This window comes from Geotrypetes seraphini, chromosome 7 (assembly GCF_902459505.1).
Source record: "Geotrypetes seraphini chromosome 7, aGeoSer1.1, whole genome shotgun sequence".
Taxonomy (NCBI): domain Eukaryota; kingdom Metazoa; phylum Chordata; class Amphibia; order Gymnophiona; family Dermophiidae; genus Geotrypetes; species Geotrypetes seraphini.
The window spans coordinates 196730766-196748822 of record NC_047090.1 but is presented as its reverse complement, the minus strand read 5'-3'; the positions used below and the strand labels follow the sequence as shown (position 1 = coordinate 196748822).

Below are 18057 nucleotides of genomic sequence, written 5' to 3'. Positions count from 1 at the left end.
ATTCAATTATTATCCCCAGAAATATTGATTCAGAAATACTTTAAGGAAACATTGGGTTTAACTGATGCAGAGAATTTGCCCATAACTAATTTATATTATATTCCTCAGAGAAAGAAAATTTCCACAGAATTGGGTGTAGATCAATTGGAACAAATTGATTTTGATTTAACTGGTTTCCTGGAGGATTCTCAAGATAGAATTCAAACTAGATCTACCCTATTGATAACATGTGTAAAAGAAATAGATAAATCTTTAATAATGAAAGCTTATTTTCGGAATAAGCAAGTGAAATTTTGTGGAGATAATGTACTGATTTTTCCAGATGTGGCCCAAGTCACGCAATTGAGAAGAAAAGCTTTTTTAGCTTTGAAATCAAGAGTGTTGGCTTTGGGAGCCACTTTTTATTTAAAATTTCCCTGTAAATGCTTAATTAAATTTAAAGACACTGAATATGTATATTGGGACTCGATTCAGTTGGAACAATTTTTACAACTTAATGAAGTTAGTTAGACATCACGTGAATTAATATTTGGAGTTTAAAGTATTGATGCACCATTAATGTTTGATCTTTGATCAAGGATTATATTGATATTGATTGATTTGTTTAGATTATTAGGATATTCTCTCCCAATTATGTGGACTTGAGGAGTGAGTGAGATGCCTTATGTTAGTAGCAGTTATGTTTTATTTGTGATTTTCCTTTATTATTATCTGTATAAATGATAATGATGAAAAACTTGATAAATTTAAAAAAAAAAATACAAATAAACATGAGCAGAAAAACCTAACTCCTACTGTCTTGCTTGTAGGAAGACAACTGGAAGTTGGAGGGCAGTATAGAGGTAAGAGAGGAGGAGCAAAACTATGCAAATGAAGCTTCCTACAAGAGATCTCATGAGATGGGATTGACTACCCATCTGTTCAGGAACAGAGTGGGTTGTTCAACCTTCAAAAACGTAGGAGTTCAATTCACATAAATCCTATATTTTGATTACTGCTCAACCAATTACTCTTATATAGGATACAACTATTATAGTCTCATAACTTCTAGTATATATATATATATATATATATATATGTGAAGTGTTCAGAAACCACACCAACTGCAAGCAAGCTGCTGCAGAATTGTGTTGGGGACCATTATAACACTTCTAAGTCCCCTTCCCCCACTCATGTGGGAGCTTGGTGTTAAACTAGAGCAATGCACTTATCTGCTTAGATGCAGGCACTACAGTGCTCCAGCCATAATGTCACGATCTTTCCTTGCAGCGGCTCAGCAGATAAAACTTTGTTGTGAAACACCTTCCATGAATTGTCAACCATACCACTTACCACCCCTCTACCCAGACCCAAGTTTCGCAAAAAAAGTGTCATCAGGAGGGGTAGCACTGTGCTCAAACAGCTCACGGCTGCAGCTCGAACAGCGGGGGATACAAGCTGCGGGAGAAACCTCCCGCTACTCTTTAAACAATTAGCCCCGTCTGATATTGAAAATATTTAAAAACAGCCCGGAGAGGCTCCTCACTGGGGCTTACCAGGAATTTTCAGCAGTATTTAATCAGACTGAGCATTTTCAGCAGCACTGTTGGCACTCAAGCCAAAACAGATTTTGGGGCATTCTGAGCAAGTCAGTGGCACTTAAGCAGTTACAATAATTGCATAAATAGAACTGCATAACAAGCAATCCTTTTAATGGGTTAGGTTTCAGCTGGCTCCTTATACTCAGAAATTAATGCCAACAGTGAAGGGAGTGGCACAGTGGTTGGAGCTACAGCCTCAACACCCTGGGCAAGTCACTCAGTCCTCTACTGCCCCAGGTACATTAAATAGATTGTGAGCCTATCAGGACAGACAGGGAAAATGCTTGAAGTACCTGTATGTAAACTGCTTTGAGTGTGGTTGTCAAACTACAAAACAGTGGAACACAAGTCCAATTAAATTTATTCTTTATTCATTTTAAAACTGACAAACAAATGATTAATATTAAAACATTACATTACTAATAAAATATACAGCACTTGACATTCTTATACCTATAATCCATTAAAGTAGAAATTATAACCCTTTCCCCCCCACCCAACAATTCTTCAACAGAAATCCAATCATTAAATAAAAATATTAATCATCCAATTTCCCCCCTCCCCCCAATAAAATACATGTATGCATCAGAAAGGAAAACGATGTTCATTCATTACAATAATTCTCTAATGGCCCCCAGATCTTTATAAAGTTGTTATAATTACTTTTCTGTACAGCAATTGCTCTTTCCATTTTAAAAATATGACAAAGTGAATTCCACCAAAATGAATAATTAAGATTTGTATAATTTTTCCAATTAGCCGTAATGTGCTGAATTGCCACCCCTGTCATTAATAGAAGTTTGTTATTATAAGATGAAATTTGACTTTTTTTCCTCATAGCCATGGCAAACAGAATAGTATCATAAGACAAAGCAACATGATTTTCAAGTAAACGGTTAACCTGCGTCCAAATTGAATTCCAAAATAATTTAATACAGGGACAGTAAAAAAGTAAATGATCCAATGTCCCTACTTCCAGATTACAATGCCAGGATTTATTAGACTTAGATCTAACTAACTTTTGCAAACGAACTGGGGTCCAAAAAGCTCTATGCCTCATAGATGCTGACATTGTATATCTCATTCTCCAAAACCAAATTAGTGGCCATTGAGATGCAGAAATTTGCTGCCTTATCTCAATACTCCAAATGTCTCTAAGACCATTTTTTGGTTTTTTATTCACATATCCAGATAATAATTTATACCACAAAGCGGCTTGATGTCCCAGGAAATCCGCTTAAAAACAAAGGAACTCCAGACTATATTGATTATTCAGATTTTTCCATTCAGGGAACCCTACCTGAACAGCCTGCTTCAACTGCAACCATTTAAAATTTTGTGATTTATTAAGACTAAATCTATGTTGCAGCTGTGAAAATTCAAGCAGTTTACCATCTGAAATAACATCATTTAGAGTTTGAATGCCTACAATTTAAATGTTGATTGCGGCTAGCTGAATATCGGTTCTCAGAAGCTTTATGGCAATTTAAAAAAATACTTTACATTTAACTACATAGTTTTTTAGTTATATGTTTACATCATGCATAAAATGAAAGTCTTACCTGAATATTTCTGTGTGAAGCTGTATATATGGATCCTTGTCCCAGTGCTTCCAGCATCAAACATGATACCATAAACAGATTCAATGCTGGCATTCTGGATGGACATTGTGGATGGTAAAAGGCTTTCAAGCCCCGTCTTGGTGTCTGGACAGGCATCCACTTCAGAAAGCACAGAATCAAGCAGGGAAGACACCAGTATTAGAGAGAACAAAGTCCTAAGAAAGGATGGCTCAGAATCCATTTTATAATTCAGAGCAGCAATATCAGCTGAAAACATGGGAGAAGGAAATTAGAAATTAAAATACAACTAAGGTTAGAATTTTAAAACAAAATCACTTCACCTCTCCCTCTTAGCTCTCTACACACAAAGACTACTCTTCTCTCTAGAAAATCATGTCAGTGTTTCCGATTTACTTTCCACAGAGAGGTTTAAAGAATGCAGGCTTATGATGACATTCAGATCCCTCTCTCCTCTGCTGCACCGACAAGGGCCAAAAGAGGCAGAAAAATCAAAATCCAGATATCAGAGACATTCTGGCAAGGTTCACAACACAAAACCCATTCTTAAGAGCCCCACACAAAGAGAACTTTATTAAAGACAAATGGCAATTGTACCACAATTCACCGACAGAGATGGCAGATCTGTACATATGGAGAGAGTGAATGCTTGACTGTTACCCTATTTAGTACATGCTTCTTACATACGTATATTGCATAAATATTAAAAACATATCATGGCCATTTCCATTAGATGCTAGTCCATCTAATAAGATTAATTCCATTTAGGTCACACATAAAGTATATGATGGCTGTTTTCAGTTGTAGCCCCTCTAACAAAAAGGAAAAACATTTAAATATAACCAGACAAATGGGTATGCTAGAACATAAGAATAGTCCTACTGGGTCAGACCAGACCTAGCCCTGGACCTAGCCCAGAATCCTGTTTCCAGCAGTGGCTTATCCAGGTCACAAGTACCTGGCAGAAACCCAAGTAGTAGTGCTGCCCGATTCACCAATTCACTTCAGTGAATCGATTCATTTCCTTAAAAAATTGAACTCACCAATTCAGTGAGTCCTGAGTCTCCTCCAGGTCTTCTAAAGCAGTAGTGAACAGGCTGCTTCTGGCCTGCCCGCTGGGGCCTTCCCTCTGCCGTGTCACTGATGACATCACTGATGATGCGGCTGAGGGAAGGCTGTTCACCGCTGCTGCTACTTTAGGAGGCCCAAAAGTTGAGGTCTCGGGGTGGGGGTCGATCGGGAAGTGTTGCACAGGGAGATGGGAGGGAGGAATGTGTAGAATCTCGCGCACCAGCCATGTCAGCATCGAATCTCACCATGATGTGGTATCAGCAGCAATTCCCACACTCTTCCTACTGCTGACCTGGAAGTCTCTCCACGGCAGAGAGGAGACTTCCAGGTTAGCAGCAGGCAGCATGTGCCGATACCACAACCCGAAGAAGTCAACCTTCTTCGGGGAGGAGAAAGGAAAGTTGGTGGCAAAGGGGGAAGGAAGAGGGGTGAAAGGAACTTCAGGAAGGAAAGATGGTGGCACAGGGGGAGGAGAGGGAGACATGTGGTAAGGGGAGAGGATTAAATTGCACATAATGGAGGGGAAGAAGGGAGATATGGTGCATGGAGGGAGAGAGATTTGACATAGGGCACAAGGAAGGAAGAGAAAGAGGTACTGGACATGAGGATAAATGAGAGGGAGAAAGAGATACACAGGAGATGGAAGGTGAGAAGGAGGGAGATGGATCCAGGAACAGAAAGGAGTGATGGAGATGCCTGGATATGGGAGTGAGGGAAGAGATAGGGAAATGTTAGGCTATGAGGGTGGGGAGGAGATGCTGGGCCATAAGGGTGGAGGAAGGAAGATGCTGAGAATGGTAAAACCCTGAGGGGGAGGAGAGGGTGGCAAGGAAATGGATAAGAGGATATTTATAACAAAGGGTAGAAATATGGTAATGGAGGTACACTGAAGATGAAAGGGAATGGAGGGCTGAGGAAGGAATGAGATGGGGAATGGAAGAAGATAAAAATTTGATAGGTAGCTGAAAAGTGGAAAAGAGGAGAAGGGTAAGAGGCAGAAAAGAGCTAAAAAGGAATGATCAATCTGTCTGAGGCAGGTGTGAAAGAATAAATCAATCAGCTTTCAGACTTCATGGGCAACTTTCTTTAAAATTAGTCTCCTTTTCTAACTCTTATCTATCTATATGTTCCATCTTTGCTTATACCCTAAGTTATCTGTTGTTGTTATCATCATAATGTAGCATGCTAACCCATACCTTGTATTTTTATTGGTATAATTATCTAATGCCTATGTTTTGACTTATTCATCTTGTATACCACCTTGAGTTAATTCCTTTAAAAGCACAGAGGAAATAAATTCCAAACAACAAACTTCTTATATGTCTAAATTATATGCATAGGCCATAAAACTATATGATAATTTGCTGTAATCTGAGCATATACTATTTGGCATGATCTTCCCCTTGATAAAGATCTGTTTTAGCACTAGTCCAAGTTCCTTCCTTCTCAGTTCTTGCATCACAAAACATCCTTCCTTGTTGTATGTTTTCCTCTCTTCTGTATACCAAATTCCTCCATTTTTCATACCTCTATGTGCAGTAGCTGTCTTGTCTTTAACAGAGGAAAGATGCATCTTATTGGGCTCACGTTCTTCCAACTGTGCATATCACCTTTGTGTTGCAAGTAAATACAGAAAGCAGGCTTCATCGGTGCACTCTGCATGCTTGCCAAGGGTCACATTTTGTAAATGATTTCCTTCCTAAAGTAGGTAAAAAGGAAAAAAGCTGATATTACCTGAAACCATTTTAATTCTTTATAAATTGTCATTGTATCGCTCGTAGACCAAGGACCAGTAAATGGCCAAATTCCAGCTAAGCCAAATTTACCCCGAAAATATTTCCTCTTCAGATTTCTTCTATTTTCAGCAGATTATGTGAAGACAAAGAGGTAGACAAAATGTTGCCAAATTAAGTTGTGCAGGTAAAAGTTTTCTTCCTAACCACAGCACAGTGCTTGGTCAGCAGTTAGCAATGCCAGACTCCCTTAATAAAAAACCTAAGAACACAAATAATTCTCTTGAATAGCTAATGCTGAAACCTTAAAAAACAACAACAGACCACATACACACACTTCCTGGAAGGATGGCTCAGAATTAAGAGGATTAATGATTTTCTCCTTTGAAAGTATACTAAGTTATAATTTACTACTAAATGCTCTCTGGGGACTTTTCATGCAAGCAGAATTCAGCTGCTAAATTCAGATTAACATAGTGATAGAGGTTAAGCTTTCACCCAACGAGAATCAGAATGCACAAAACTGAAGAGTATCCTGTTTGCAAAATGAAAAGCATTAATGATTTTCTCCTTTGAAAATACATAATTTACCACTAAATGCTCTCTGGGGACTTTTGAGCTACTCAGTCGTCTCTGCAATCTCCTAGCAGTATTCAGCAAGAATTGTTGCCAAACAGCTGAGGGCATTTACATATTGGATAAACTTTGTGTATCTGAATTTGGCGAGTCCTTCTCTTATATGGTAACACTGCGCTGATGTGGTGGTTAGCTGATAACTTGCTGAAACATGTTGGTCATCTAACATTTTATATTTGTAATAACGGACAGACCTTCGCTGACTGTGTTTATGTTCTTTGGCAACTCACCACATTGAATTACATTTAATCATTTACATTTATTTTTGATGGCTGTTACCTGATTTTTGCATTGTACTTTGTTGATTTGCAATTAGGAACCCCTTTTCTGAACTGACCACCAAGAATCTAGGTATCGGGAATGGGATGCAAAGTACTGAAGAGGTTCTAAGCTACAGTTGTCATTTGTACTCTCAAGCCCCAATTCTGTCCCCCATCAGTCTCTCGCCATCTCTTCACACCAATGTCATTCTCTTTCAGTTGCCCATCCTGTCCCTCCCATCTGTAGAGGACTCACGACGAAGCTTGGAAGCAAGATGCCTGGAATGCTTTGAGTGGTGCTTTGAACGAGGCAACTCAGGAGAAGAATCACTGGAGGACATCTGCTTCGGTGCACGAGACCTGCCCCGAGGCTCGAGGACTGGAGGATCCAGTTGGGCTACAGGCTGATCTACCCGAGGTAGAGTCGAGGACGGAACCAGTTGAGCCACAATGGAGGATATCTGAGTGGTCAAGATGGACTTGAGCATGTCCTCGAGCATCGGCACTGAGACAGAAAGATCTGATCTCGTAGGTGCAGCAGTGCACTCCGAAGAGGGCGACCTCGAAGTTGAGTATTCCCTTATCTTGGAGGCGTCTTGGAAGAAGGGCGCAAGGAGGACTCTGGTGGCTTCTTAGGTATGGTACCTGAAAGAGACACAGGAGACTTACCCACCAAGGACGTCTTCACCGATGGCGTCGTGGAAATCTTCACAGGCGTCGAAGTCGGTGCAGGAATAGAAGCCATGGTCGAGGCCTTCAGGACCGAAGCTCCAGCCGAAGCAAAGGTCGAGGCCTTCGAGACTGGGGGTGTCGTCGATGTCGGAGTCAAGGCCTTCGAGACCGGGGCCGCCGCCGGGGGTCGAGGCCTTGTCCGAAGATTGTTCCATGTCACCGAAGAGTTGTCGAAATTGGGCACACCGACGACAAAAAGCTTGCGGCGTAAGAGTAAGACAACGGTGACAATCTTCCGGGGAATGAACTGAAACTAAACACTGTAGACAGCGACCGTGAGAATCGGTGACCGAAATCACCCGATTACACTGGTGACAACGTTTAAACCCGGTAAGAGGCCGGGACATAGAAAAATAGAAAGTCCGTGCCGAACAGAGTGAGCTATCGGGCCTAGGCCCAAGGCTCACCGACCGCACGAAGAGTGAAAAAATAAAAAGAACACAATATTATTATTATTATTTTTTTTTTTTTTAAGAAATAAAGAAACAAGAAACACAGCGACCGAACTTTTAAAAGAAAAAGAAGCAACCGCGGTGAAGAGAAGGCAATTATCGCTGCGAAGCTGAAGAAAACGTGTCTTCTTGGCTCCGGGGAAAATAACGAACTGAGGATCCTCACATGAGATGCGCCCCCTAGTTCGGGCGGGAAGGCACGCGCGCATGCGTGGTGCAGCACTCGAAAGTTTGAGATCTTCAAGCAAGTTTGCTTTCGAGGCTGTCCGCTGCAGGGCTCCATCGGTGACGTCACCCATGTGTGAAAATATGCTGCCTGCTTGTCCTGGGATAACACAACTTAAGACGGACATCACAGGGGAGGAAGGTACAAGAGGTGGCAAAAAATACATCGAGATAAAAAAAAAAGTGATGGAGAGGGGTGGATAGGACATTAGGGGCTAATTCGCCTCTAGAGAGGCATTTGAAGTTGAAAACCCTGGAGTGAAAATTATTTCAGGGAAAACAGAAGGGATCCTAGATTAGATATCATAGGCATCGTTCATCTAGGCGGTCTTGGAGAGTGGCGACTTGCGCTCGCAGGCTCTCAACCTGTGGGCCTCATCCTTGCGGTCAGATATACAGCGCTCCACCTCCATAATGCACTGGGAGTGGGCATCAAATTTTTCATTGATTCCATCAACCGCCGATTGTAATTTGTTCAGCTTATCTTCCAAGGCTGTGGTGACCAGGCGGGAGATTTCCTGCGCCCACTCACCAGCTTTACAAGGATAGGGTGCCTGCGCCGATGCCATCTTGGATTGCTGTGGAGACAATTTGCTTCTTGTTGTTTTGGGGTTTTTTTGCTGGCTTACCATTTCCTTGAGGGCTCAGACATACATTGTAGAGGGCAGTGCCCTGTTTTACATTGCAGGGATTCAATTCGCCTTCAGGAAAGGGTAAGAGGTACCAGAATTAAACAGATATTCATCTGTTTGCCATGGAGTCCAGCAGTAATCTAAATGATTATTAACGAATGAATGAGAATTGTAAGAGATTTGGTGTCCAGCAGAGATTGTAAAGAACGGATCATTTTGAGTTTGAAGAAACACGAGCAACTGAACTAATCTGTTTGTCAAAGGAAAGTTTATCTTCTAATCTAATCTTAAAGCATTTCTTTTCAGAGATGCTTTTGAGATTTATACTTATCTCTTATTCAAAAAACCTCAGACATCAGGCCCTACATTAAAGATCTCCTTTATTCCTTTTGTTTTTTACCTCCCCTTTCTTTTAAGCAATGTATCCTCTCCATCTACCCATGTGTATCATGTTATGTCCGTATCCTAAGTTCAAATTTTTTATTGTGAGTTTGGAAAAATACAAAAGTACAAAAGAGGAAAATATGTAAGGTCAATATAACAATGGAAGCTGGAAACAGTGGAACAAAAACAAAATCTTGTTATACAGTCTATTGAATACATAACCACTGACCGAAAAAACTAGAAAGCATGGGCTATATAATGACATAATAGGAATCAAGGGAGGAAAAGAAAAACGGAACCAATAATAGGAGTAAAAGAGACAGGAGTGTCTACATAGTGGCTTGAACATATTGATCAAGAAATTTCCAAGGTGACATGCGTCAAGGTGCCTGGAGGGACAATCAAGAAATACATTTCTTTTCAAAAGCATAGGATTCATGTTTATGATAAAGGCATAAAGAGTTCCACCAAAAGGTATAGTCAAGCATGGATGATGATTTCCAATTTTTTAGAATGTGCATAAGAGCTGTTGCAATCATGGTGTCAATCAGTTTGGAAGGGCACTTTGATGTATTGAAGCATGGATGCTGGGATCGAAGAATGATAATATCAAAGGTGAGGTCTGAGGTGCAAGAGGTGATAGTTTTGATAGTAGTCCAAATACGAGACCAGAAGAGACGGACTTCTTTACAGTGGAAGAGCATGTGATCTATAGTACCTTCTTCCAGCAAACAATTCCAACATTTGGGATCAGGTTTGAGTTTAGCCTTCCACATGCGGAACGGGGTCCAAACTGCGTTCCACATGACAAAAATAAGGATTGAGAGACTCTGGATGACATCAAGGGTCTATTCGTTGAGAACCATAGGAGATCCCAATTAATTTCAGTCAGTGGAGTTGTCAGCTTGCTTTCCCAGTGTTTCATAGCTTGAGGAGAAAAGGGGAAAAGATGGTCTCGTAAGATAGAATAAAAAAGGGAAATCGCCCTACCTCCTGATAAGGCTAATTTAGACCATCTTCGAACAGTAGAAATCGAGTCATTATAGTCAAAACAGATATTAGCATTGGAGATAATTGAAGTGAGAAGAAGCCATTGTGGGTGAGCCTGTGGAGAAAGCGAGTGTGAAGAGCAAATAGAGGAAAAGGGAATAATCAGATCAGAAGAAAACAGTTGATGTACAAACCAAAAGCCAGATTGTTGCCATTTTTTCCAGGAAATGGGTTTGCCATTACATTTTAGCTTAGAGTTATTCCAGAGGGACATATAGGGACTATCTTTAATAGAAATTTGTGCCGCAGTATCTAAAAAGTGAAGTGCATGCTGTGTCGCACTCAGTAAGGAATATCTCCTCAAGTGTCTAGGAATGGTCTTGGTAATGAGGGCAGAAATCGGGAGAGGGGTACAAATGAAGTGTTCCATCTCAAGCCAGGGTGGAGAAATGGAAGATTGAGACTGATGTAGCCATTGAGCCCCATATTTAGCCAGAGAGGCAACATAATATAAGTAGAAATCAGGGAGAGTCATGCCTCCATGGGTCTTAGAAGCCTTCAGCTTAGTAAGAGCAATTCGAGGTTTTTTATTATTCCAAATGAAATCGGATAATTTTGTATTAATCCATTTAAAAAGCGGTTGTTTACAAATAACAGGAAGCATGGATAAGATATAGGTAATTTGAGGGGCTAGTGACATTTTAATGGACGCAATTCTGCCCCACCATGATAAATAAAGGGGAGACCATTTAGACATGATTTGGGTAATAAGGCATTTGACTCTAGATATATTAAGGTCTTGGATGAGGGCAGGATCTTTATGAATTAGGATGCCTAGATATTTGATGGGATCGGAGGACCATTTGAAAGGGAAATGAGCCAAATCTGAAAATAAAATACGATCATTCAATGGAAAAATCTCTGATTTTTCCCAGTTAACTTTATACCCCGAGAGCAAAGAGTACTGAGAAATAATTTGAATGAGAGGGGGAAGAGAGTCAACTGGGTCACGAATGAATAACAGAACATCATCTGCATAAGCAGCGAGTTTGAGTTGGCGGTTTGTAGAGGTGATACCTTTTATGGAGGAGCTTTGCCGGATTGCGGATAAGAGAGGTTCCAGAGCCAAATTAAACAAGAGGGGGGGAGGGGGCAGCCCTGACGGGTTCCTTTGTAAAGAAAAAATTTGTTTGAAAGGGCGTTGTTAATCAGAATACGTGAGGTGGGTTGCCAATAGAGAGTTTTGATCCAGGAAGTAAAATAAGGGCCGAAATTATACCATTTAAGTACTTGAAGCAAGAACTGCCATTCAACCCGATCAAACGCTTTCTCCGCATCAATGGCCAGGCCAAACACAGGATCTGGGAGTGTTTTTGCATGAGTGTTAATATGATGAAAAAGACATAAATTATCACCAATAAAACGATTTTTAATAAAACCTACCTGATCTTTATGGATAAGAGAAGATATTACTTTGTTGAGTCTCAAGGAAAGGAGTTTGGCCAGAATCTTATAATCTAGTTTAAGAAGAGAGATGGGACGAAAATTCTTAACGAGAGTGGGATCTTTATCTGGTTTAGGAAAGACTATTAAAGTGGCTTCAGCAAAATTTGTCCGGGGAGGAATGGAGGAAGTTGTAATAAGAAAGAAGGTGCGGGGCCAGGATGTCGTTGGAGAGATCAATCTGCCTGCTTTTAAATATCAGCAGCATTGGGAGATCAACTGCTTTTACATCTAAACAGCACCAAGACCAGCCGCCACTATCGAGAGCTCCTCCCCTTATATCCCGTTTAAGAGATCAATCTACCTGCTTTAAATATCAGCAGCAGTAGAAAAACAACTGCTTTTACATACAAGCAGCAGCGAGACCTACCGCAACCACCAAGAGCCCACAGACCCGATCCTGCCAGGATTGTGAACTCCTCCCCCTGCAGTCCATTGGAGAGATCAATCTGCCTGCTTTTAAATATCAGCAGCAGTGGAGATCAACTGCTTTTACACCTAAGCAGCAACGAGACCAGCCACAACCACCGAGAGAACACAGAGCCGATCCTACCAAGAGTGTGATCTCTTCCCCCCCTGCAAGCCGCTATGAAGATCGACTGTCGGCTCCGGGCGGCTTTCCCGCAGAGGAGAGAATCCTGCATTCATCGTGGGCCTCATCTGGGGCAGCCTCCTTGGAGCGGCTGGGGCACAGGCAGTGTGTCTGGGAGGGAATGCATGGATGGGAGAACATCGCAGGGGAGGAGACATAGACATCCTGGGACTGTCGGCCAAGTCTCTTCCCTGAAGAAGCCCTTTTTCTGGAAACTAAAATCTTGTTAAAATGTTTATTTTATTTTTATTTTTCCTCTAACTCTACTTTTCACTTCTCTATTACCCTCCAGGTACTTTAGTTAGATTGTGAGCCTTCGGGACAGTAAGGGAATTTTTCAAGTACCTTTCCTATTTCTAATCTTAATGTATATTTTCTGTAAACCGCTTAGAACCTAACGGATGTAGCGGTATATAAGAAATAAATTACATTACAAATTACATGTCATGAAACGTTTTAAAGAATTCATTCGTGAATCCGTCGGGACCCGGAGCTTTATTGTTTGCTAAGGAGGATATCGCAGCATGAATCTCAGAAAGTGAAATAGGTGAATCTAATTCCTGTTTAAAAGAATCTGACAAGTTCGGATGGGCTATAGAACCGAGAAAAGAATCCATGGCAGATTCCGACAATGATGATTCCGATTGATAGAGGTTGTTATAGAAATATTCAAACTGGTCAGAAATCAAATTTCTATTGGTGACAATCTGTCCAGAAGGGGTTTGAATAGCGGAAATGTGCAATTTTTTAGATTTGGCTTTGAGGTATCTAGCAAGGGGTCTACCCACAAGATTGTCGCCTATATAATGACCAGAAGCAGAAATGAAAAGGTCCCATCTAGCTTTATATGAGAGGACAGAATTATATTCATATTTAGGCAGACATGTGACAAGATTCCAGATCTTTAATGGAGGATTCTAAGACTTTTTCTTTTTGTTGAGAGAGCTTTTTCTTCCAGGATGCAAGTTTAATAATCTCACCTCTAAGGGAAGCTTTATAAGCCTCCCATACAATAGAAGGAGTGATATCAGGATCTTTAGAATTGAAGTAAAAAAAATCAGCAGTAAAGAGCTTAATCTTTTCCGCAATTTCCTCATCAAGGAGCAGGAGATTATTTAAACGCCAAGAAGAGGAGCCTGAGGTTGGGGACGTGATTGCTAAGTGTAAAGAAATAGCTGCATGATCCGTGATCGAGATCGGATGGATGACAGTGTCCAGTAATGTCTGAGTAAGGGAAGAGGAAAGAAGAAAGAAATCTATTCTGGTGTACGTATTGTGTGGAGGAGAGAAGTGAGAGTACTCTCTGCCCTTGGGGTGAAGAATTCGCCAAGGGTCTATAAGAGAAAAGTTGTCTATGAGAGCATGAAGCTCCAGAAACGATTTAGATTTTGAGGGCTTGCAGGACGATGATCTATCAATATATAAATCTTGGATCTGATTGAAGTCCCCACCCAGAACTAAGGGAAATGTACCAAAATCTAATAAAGCAGTTTGTAGATCTCTAAAAAATTCTGGGTGGTCCAGAATAGGGGCATACACATTGAGAAATTGTGGAACTGATGATCCTGTCAGAAGTAATTGTGGCTTTTTATGGGGACGGGCATATCTTTTATACCATGCACCCTTGTCCTTCATGTCCTATCCCTTCCTTCTATCTCATTTCCTCTAATATTATGTAACTTTTCCCTTCCTTCCCATTTCCCCTCACGGTCATGTTTGTCAGTATATGTCTAATATGTTTTCGTAAAAATTTTTCAAACACACCAATAACTAGTTCTTACTCTCCTATTTTAAATTTTTTTTTTATTGTTAACCGGTCAGATATTTGTTTTATGATCGGGATATCAAAAATCAATAAACTTGAAACTTGATGGAGGTAGTTCCTTGCGGGGATGGGTGAGGACGGAGAGGATCCAGGCGGGGATGGGTGGGATTTCTGTCCCTGTGCAACTCTCTAGTTATGATATCCTGTCCTGACCTGAGGAAGGAGATTTTGGTCTATAAAGTTAATCCTCAAAAAAGATACCTTATTTCCATTTCCTATATTTACTTATTCGTGTTTATTAACACAGCTACCACACTACTTATCTTGAGCTAAAAATAAAATTATTTTTCTACCTTTGTTGTCTAGCTATTGTTGTCAATTGTGCTGGTACCATGGTTTCTGCTTTCCTCATCTTGCCAAGGTTCTCTGACCGTGTGTCAATTTTCTCTCCTTTTCCTTCCAGTTTTCTTCAATTTAATTTCTGTCCAGATTTTTCTTACTAACCAATCCTCAATTTCCCTTTATTTAGTGTGTCTACCTACCTCTTTGACTTACCCTAGCTCTCCTATTTCACTTCCTCTTATTACATTACATTAGTGATTTTTATTCCGCCATTACCTTGCGGTTCAAGGCGGATTACACAAGAGGCTATCTGGACATTTCCAGGAGAATTACAAAGTAGAGCAGGTTGTCTGGACATTTCCAGGAGAGTTACAAAGTAGAGCAGGTTACGGGGGAGATCTTTTGATTCTGAGATGCGGTTTGCGTCCAGTTTAAAGTGTGATCGGATTGCTATACACCCTGAGGCAGCAGAGATGTGAAACGCTGGCCATCGTCGGTGTACCGATCAACCAAATAGATAAGTGGAAATTATCCTCTATCTTTGCACCACAGTCCTGCTTTAAGTTTACTATTATTGGGAGCTGGTCTGGAGGTTTTTTGCCAGTGAGGTGCTCGCCCGACCACCTTGGACCACCATTGTGGTGGTGGAAGGGTTCCAATCTGAGGCTTTTTCCTCCAGTTCTCTGAAACTCCCCTTATTGGAACTATAGCAGCACTGACTTTTTGTGACATCCCATTCATATTTCTAGTGAAAGTGTTTGTTATAACATTATTGATTTTTCACATTTCCGGGTTATTTTTTGCTATATATTTAGAAAAAGGTTCAACATATACACATTTATAGAAACTTTCTTACATGGCAAATTAAAAACATTTTTTGCACTAAGATAAAAAAAGGAAGAAAAAATTAGAAGGTTTTTAGGATCAATGAAAGGTATCACAATCCATCGATTACCAATAGATGATAATCACAGAACATAATACTTTGAAGTATCTGGTGTCTAGTTTATTTTGCTTACATTTTTGTAATTTGGGGTATTGATTGAGAGAGTTCACTACGAGATTTCACCAATCTTTATTTAATAATGGTTCCATTAGGAAGAAAATTGGCAGAATTAAGTTTTAAGCCATTTGTATAAGCAAATAACTTTTGAAAGTAATTTACAAGACATTTTGGATAAGATAAAGGACTAGATATTTTGGAAACTTGGGCTTCTTCATGGTTTGTTGCCCTTACAATAACTCCTTTCAGTTTTGCCTACTGCTTTCCTACTTCTTCCAGATGTTCCAATCCAGACAATTGCTTGACGCAGTCCCCCATCTGAACAGATAGCTTTTTTTTCAATTCTAGAAACTTTTCACTTTTGAATGAGCCCTCTCTACACCTGTCTTAATTTTAAACCACACCATGCCGTGATCACTGAATACCAGATGTTCACCCACTGTAACATTTGAAACACTTTCCCCATTTGTAAGCACTAAGTCCAGTATGGCCCCATTCCACATGGGTTCTATTACTAACTGCTGGAACAGGTTCTTGTAGAGAATACAGGATCTCCCAAATGGGATGCCCCAATCAACATCTGGCATATTAAAATCACCTACTAGTAGTATTTCCCCTTTTATAGCTATATTTTGAATGTCTATTAAATCTGTCCACTTCTTCTGTGAAGGAGGCCTGTATATCACACCAGTGTAAATACATTTGCAATTCCCTCTTTCCTTTTTGACTTACAGAGCCTCTTCCTTACCCTGTAGATCCTGCAATTGTGTGGCTTTAACCTGATCTTTATATAATGCCTGCTTTTCTTCCTATCCTGTCTTTCCTGAACAGATTATAACCTGGTGTAACTATATCCCAGTCATGATTCTCCATGAACTACATCTCCTTGATCGCCACTAAATCAAACTCACCCTCTTCCATCTCAGCCTCAGAACTTTGTCTCCCGTACTTGAGCATCAGGGTGTCAACAATGGCTCTGTTTAACAAAGTGTATCCACACATACAAGTGATGTATGTCTTTGTGACCTTAATTCTGACCAAAGCAAGGCCAGGTTGCATGTCCAAAATAAAACAGGGTGGCTTTTACAACAAAAAAGATGCTCTTTTCAATAAGAAAAAAAAAGATAAAAAAAACAACACTACACAATATAATTTGCACCCCATAAATGGTAAAAGTGGCATCTTTTTATGTCATTTTATTTTGCTTCCTGTTGGCTGCAAAGCCTCCTAGTGCAAATCCTAGACATATATCATGGGCCATGACTATTGGTACAGTTTTGGCCTGAATCAAAGTATAGGTCAGAATGAGGAGTCAAAGTAGGGCTTAAATATCCTGCTGTATTAAAAACCATCACAAACACTTTTAAATCTGTACTGTAACACCACTATAGAAGCTCTTGTATGGAAACCATGACAGAAACACTTAAACTGGTTTTGTACCATCATTACAAAAGCTCATGAATGTATAATCCCTTCACAGAAGCTCAGGTATTGTTAACACCATTTACAGGCGTTTAAGTATTTAAACACCCTTACAGAAGCAATGAATTGACTCCCCAGTCCTTAGTAGCAGTATAGAAGTTTTCAATAAACAATACATTTCTTATTGCAACATTTTTCACATAGTTTACTGGTCCATAAAAAGGGAGGCAAGCTAATGTTAGGTTCCAAGCTTTGCACAGGAACTTAGTACCCAAAAATTTCACTTTTTTTGGTCTGCAGCACCTGGACAAAATGGCTATTGTGTTATGCAGAAGCAGAAAAAAATGAGAACGAAAGGATAGCCCTTCATTAGGAACATACAATCTTTATTTGAGAATCATATGAAACGGATTACAGTTGAGCTCAACATAGCCAATGTTTCAACACATAAACAATGTGTCTTCATCAGGAGTCATTATGGATCCTCTCAAAGGTGTGAGATTGACAAACAATAGGCAGTAATCCACGAACTGAGCGATTCACCAGAAGGTGACTTCCATTTAGCTGCCTGTAAGCCTCAAACTAATAAAGATGCAGCCGAAAAATTTTGCATGATTTAGTTTGAGACCATAGTAAAAGTCCACACAAAATTTTATTCAATTTGGAGGAGGTCGAGCATGGATGATTTTCCAAAACTGGTCCACTTGACATGGAATTAGTGAATGACATGAGGACAAATTTTTCCCCATTCCCGAGTTCTTTTCCTGTCCCTGCCCCATTACTGCAAGCTCCATCCTCATCTGCACAAGCCTCAAACACTTTAAAATCATAAGTGTTCGAAGCTTGTGCGGTTAAGGCAGAGCTTACAGGAATGCGGCAGGGACGGGACAGAGAAATTAAGTTCCTGCGGGGACATTCTCTCCGTGGAATAATCCAGATGCTGATTTTAAGATTCTGATCTAATTTGTTACTATTTGAGTCAAATGAATTGTATTTCTGCTGTAGCTATCTTTTCTGACACCGATGTATCCAAATTGAACTGAAATTGTTTCTGGATAATATGGAATAAAAGTGCCAATAAATGAAAAGAAAACGTGGAACTCTTGTCAACTCTGGTGTAAAACAAATACAGCATTTCACAATAAGATCCTAATA

General features: G+C 40.1%; 1 protein-coding gene across 7 annotated transcripts in view; it reads right to left on the bottom strand.

Moving 5' to 3' along the window:
* Positions 1-18057, bottom strand: part of ENTPD5 (ectonucleoside triphosphate diphosphohydrolase 5 (inactive)) — a 368562-nt gene that overhangs the window by 308689 nt on the left and 41816 nt on the right. For 6 of the 7 annotated variants that reach the window (XM_033952535.1, XM_033952532.1, XM_033952534.1 and 3 more), the window contains exons 1-3: positions 6058-6187; positions 5759-5930; positions 3143-3409 (exon numbers count right to left, since the gene is read on the bottom strand). In XM_033952535.1, coding sequence (XP_033808426.1) covers positions 3143-3409; positions 5759-5804 — 313 coding nt within the window. In that variant the 5' untranslated portion in view covers positions 5805-5930; positions 6058-6187. Of the gene's footprint in view, positions 1-3142; positions 3410-5758; positions 5931-6057; positions 6188-18057 lie in introns of those variants that run through there. The other variant, XM_033952533.1, reaches the window with a different exon arrangement.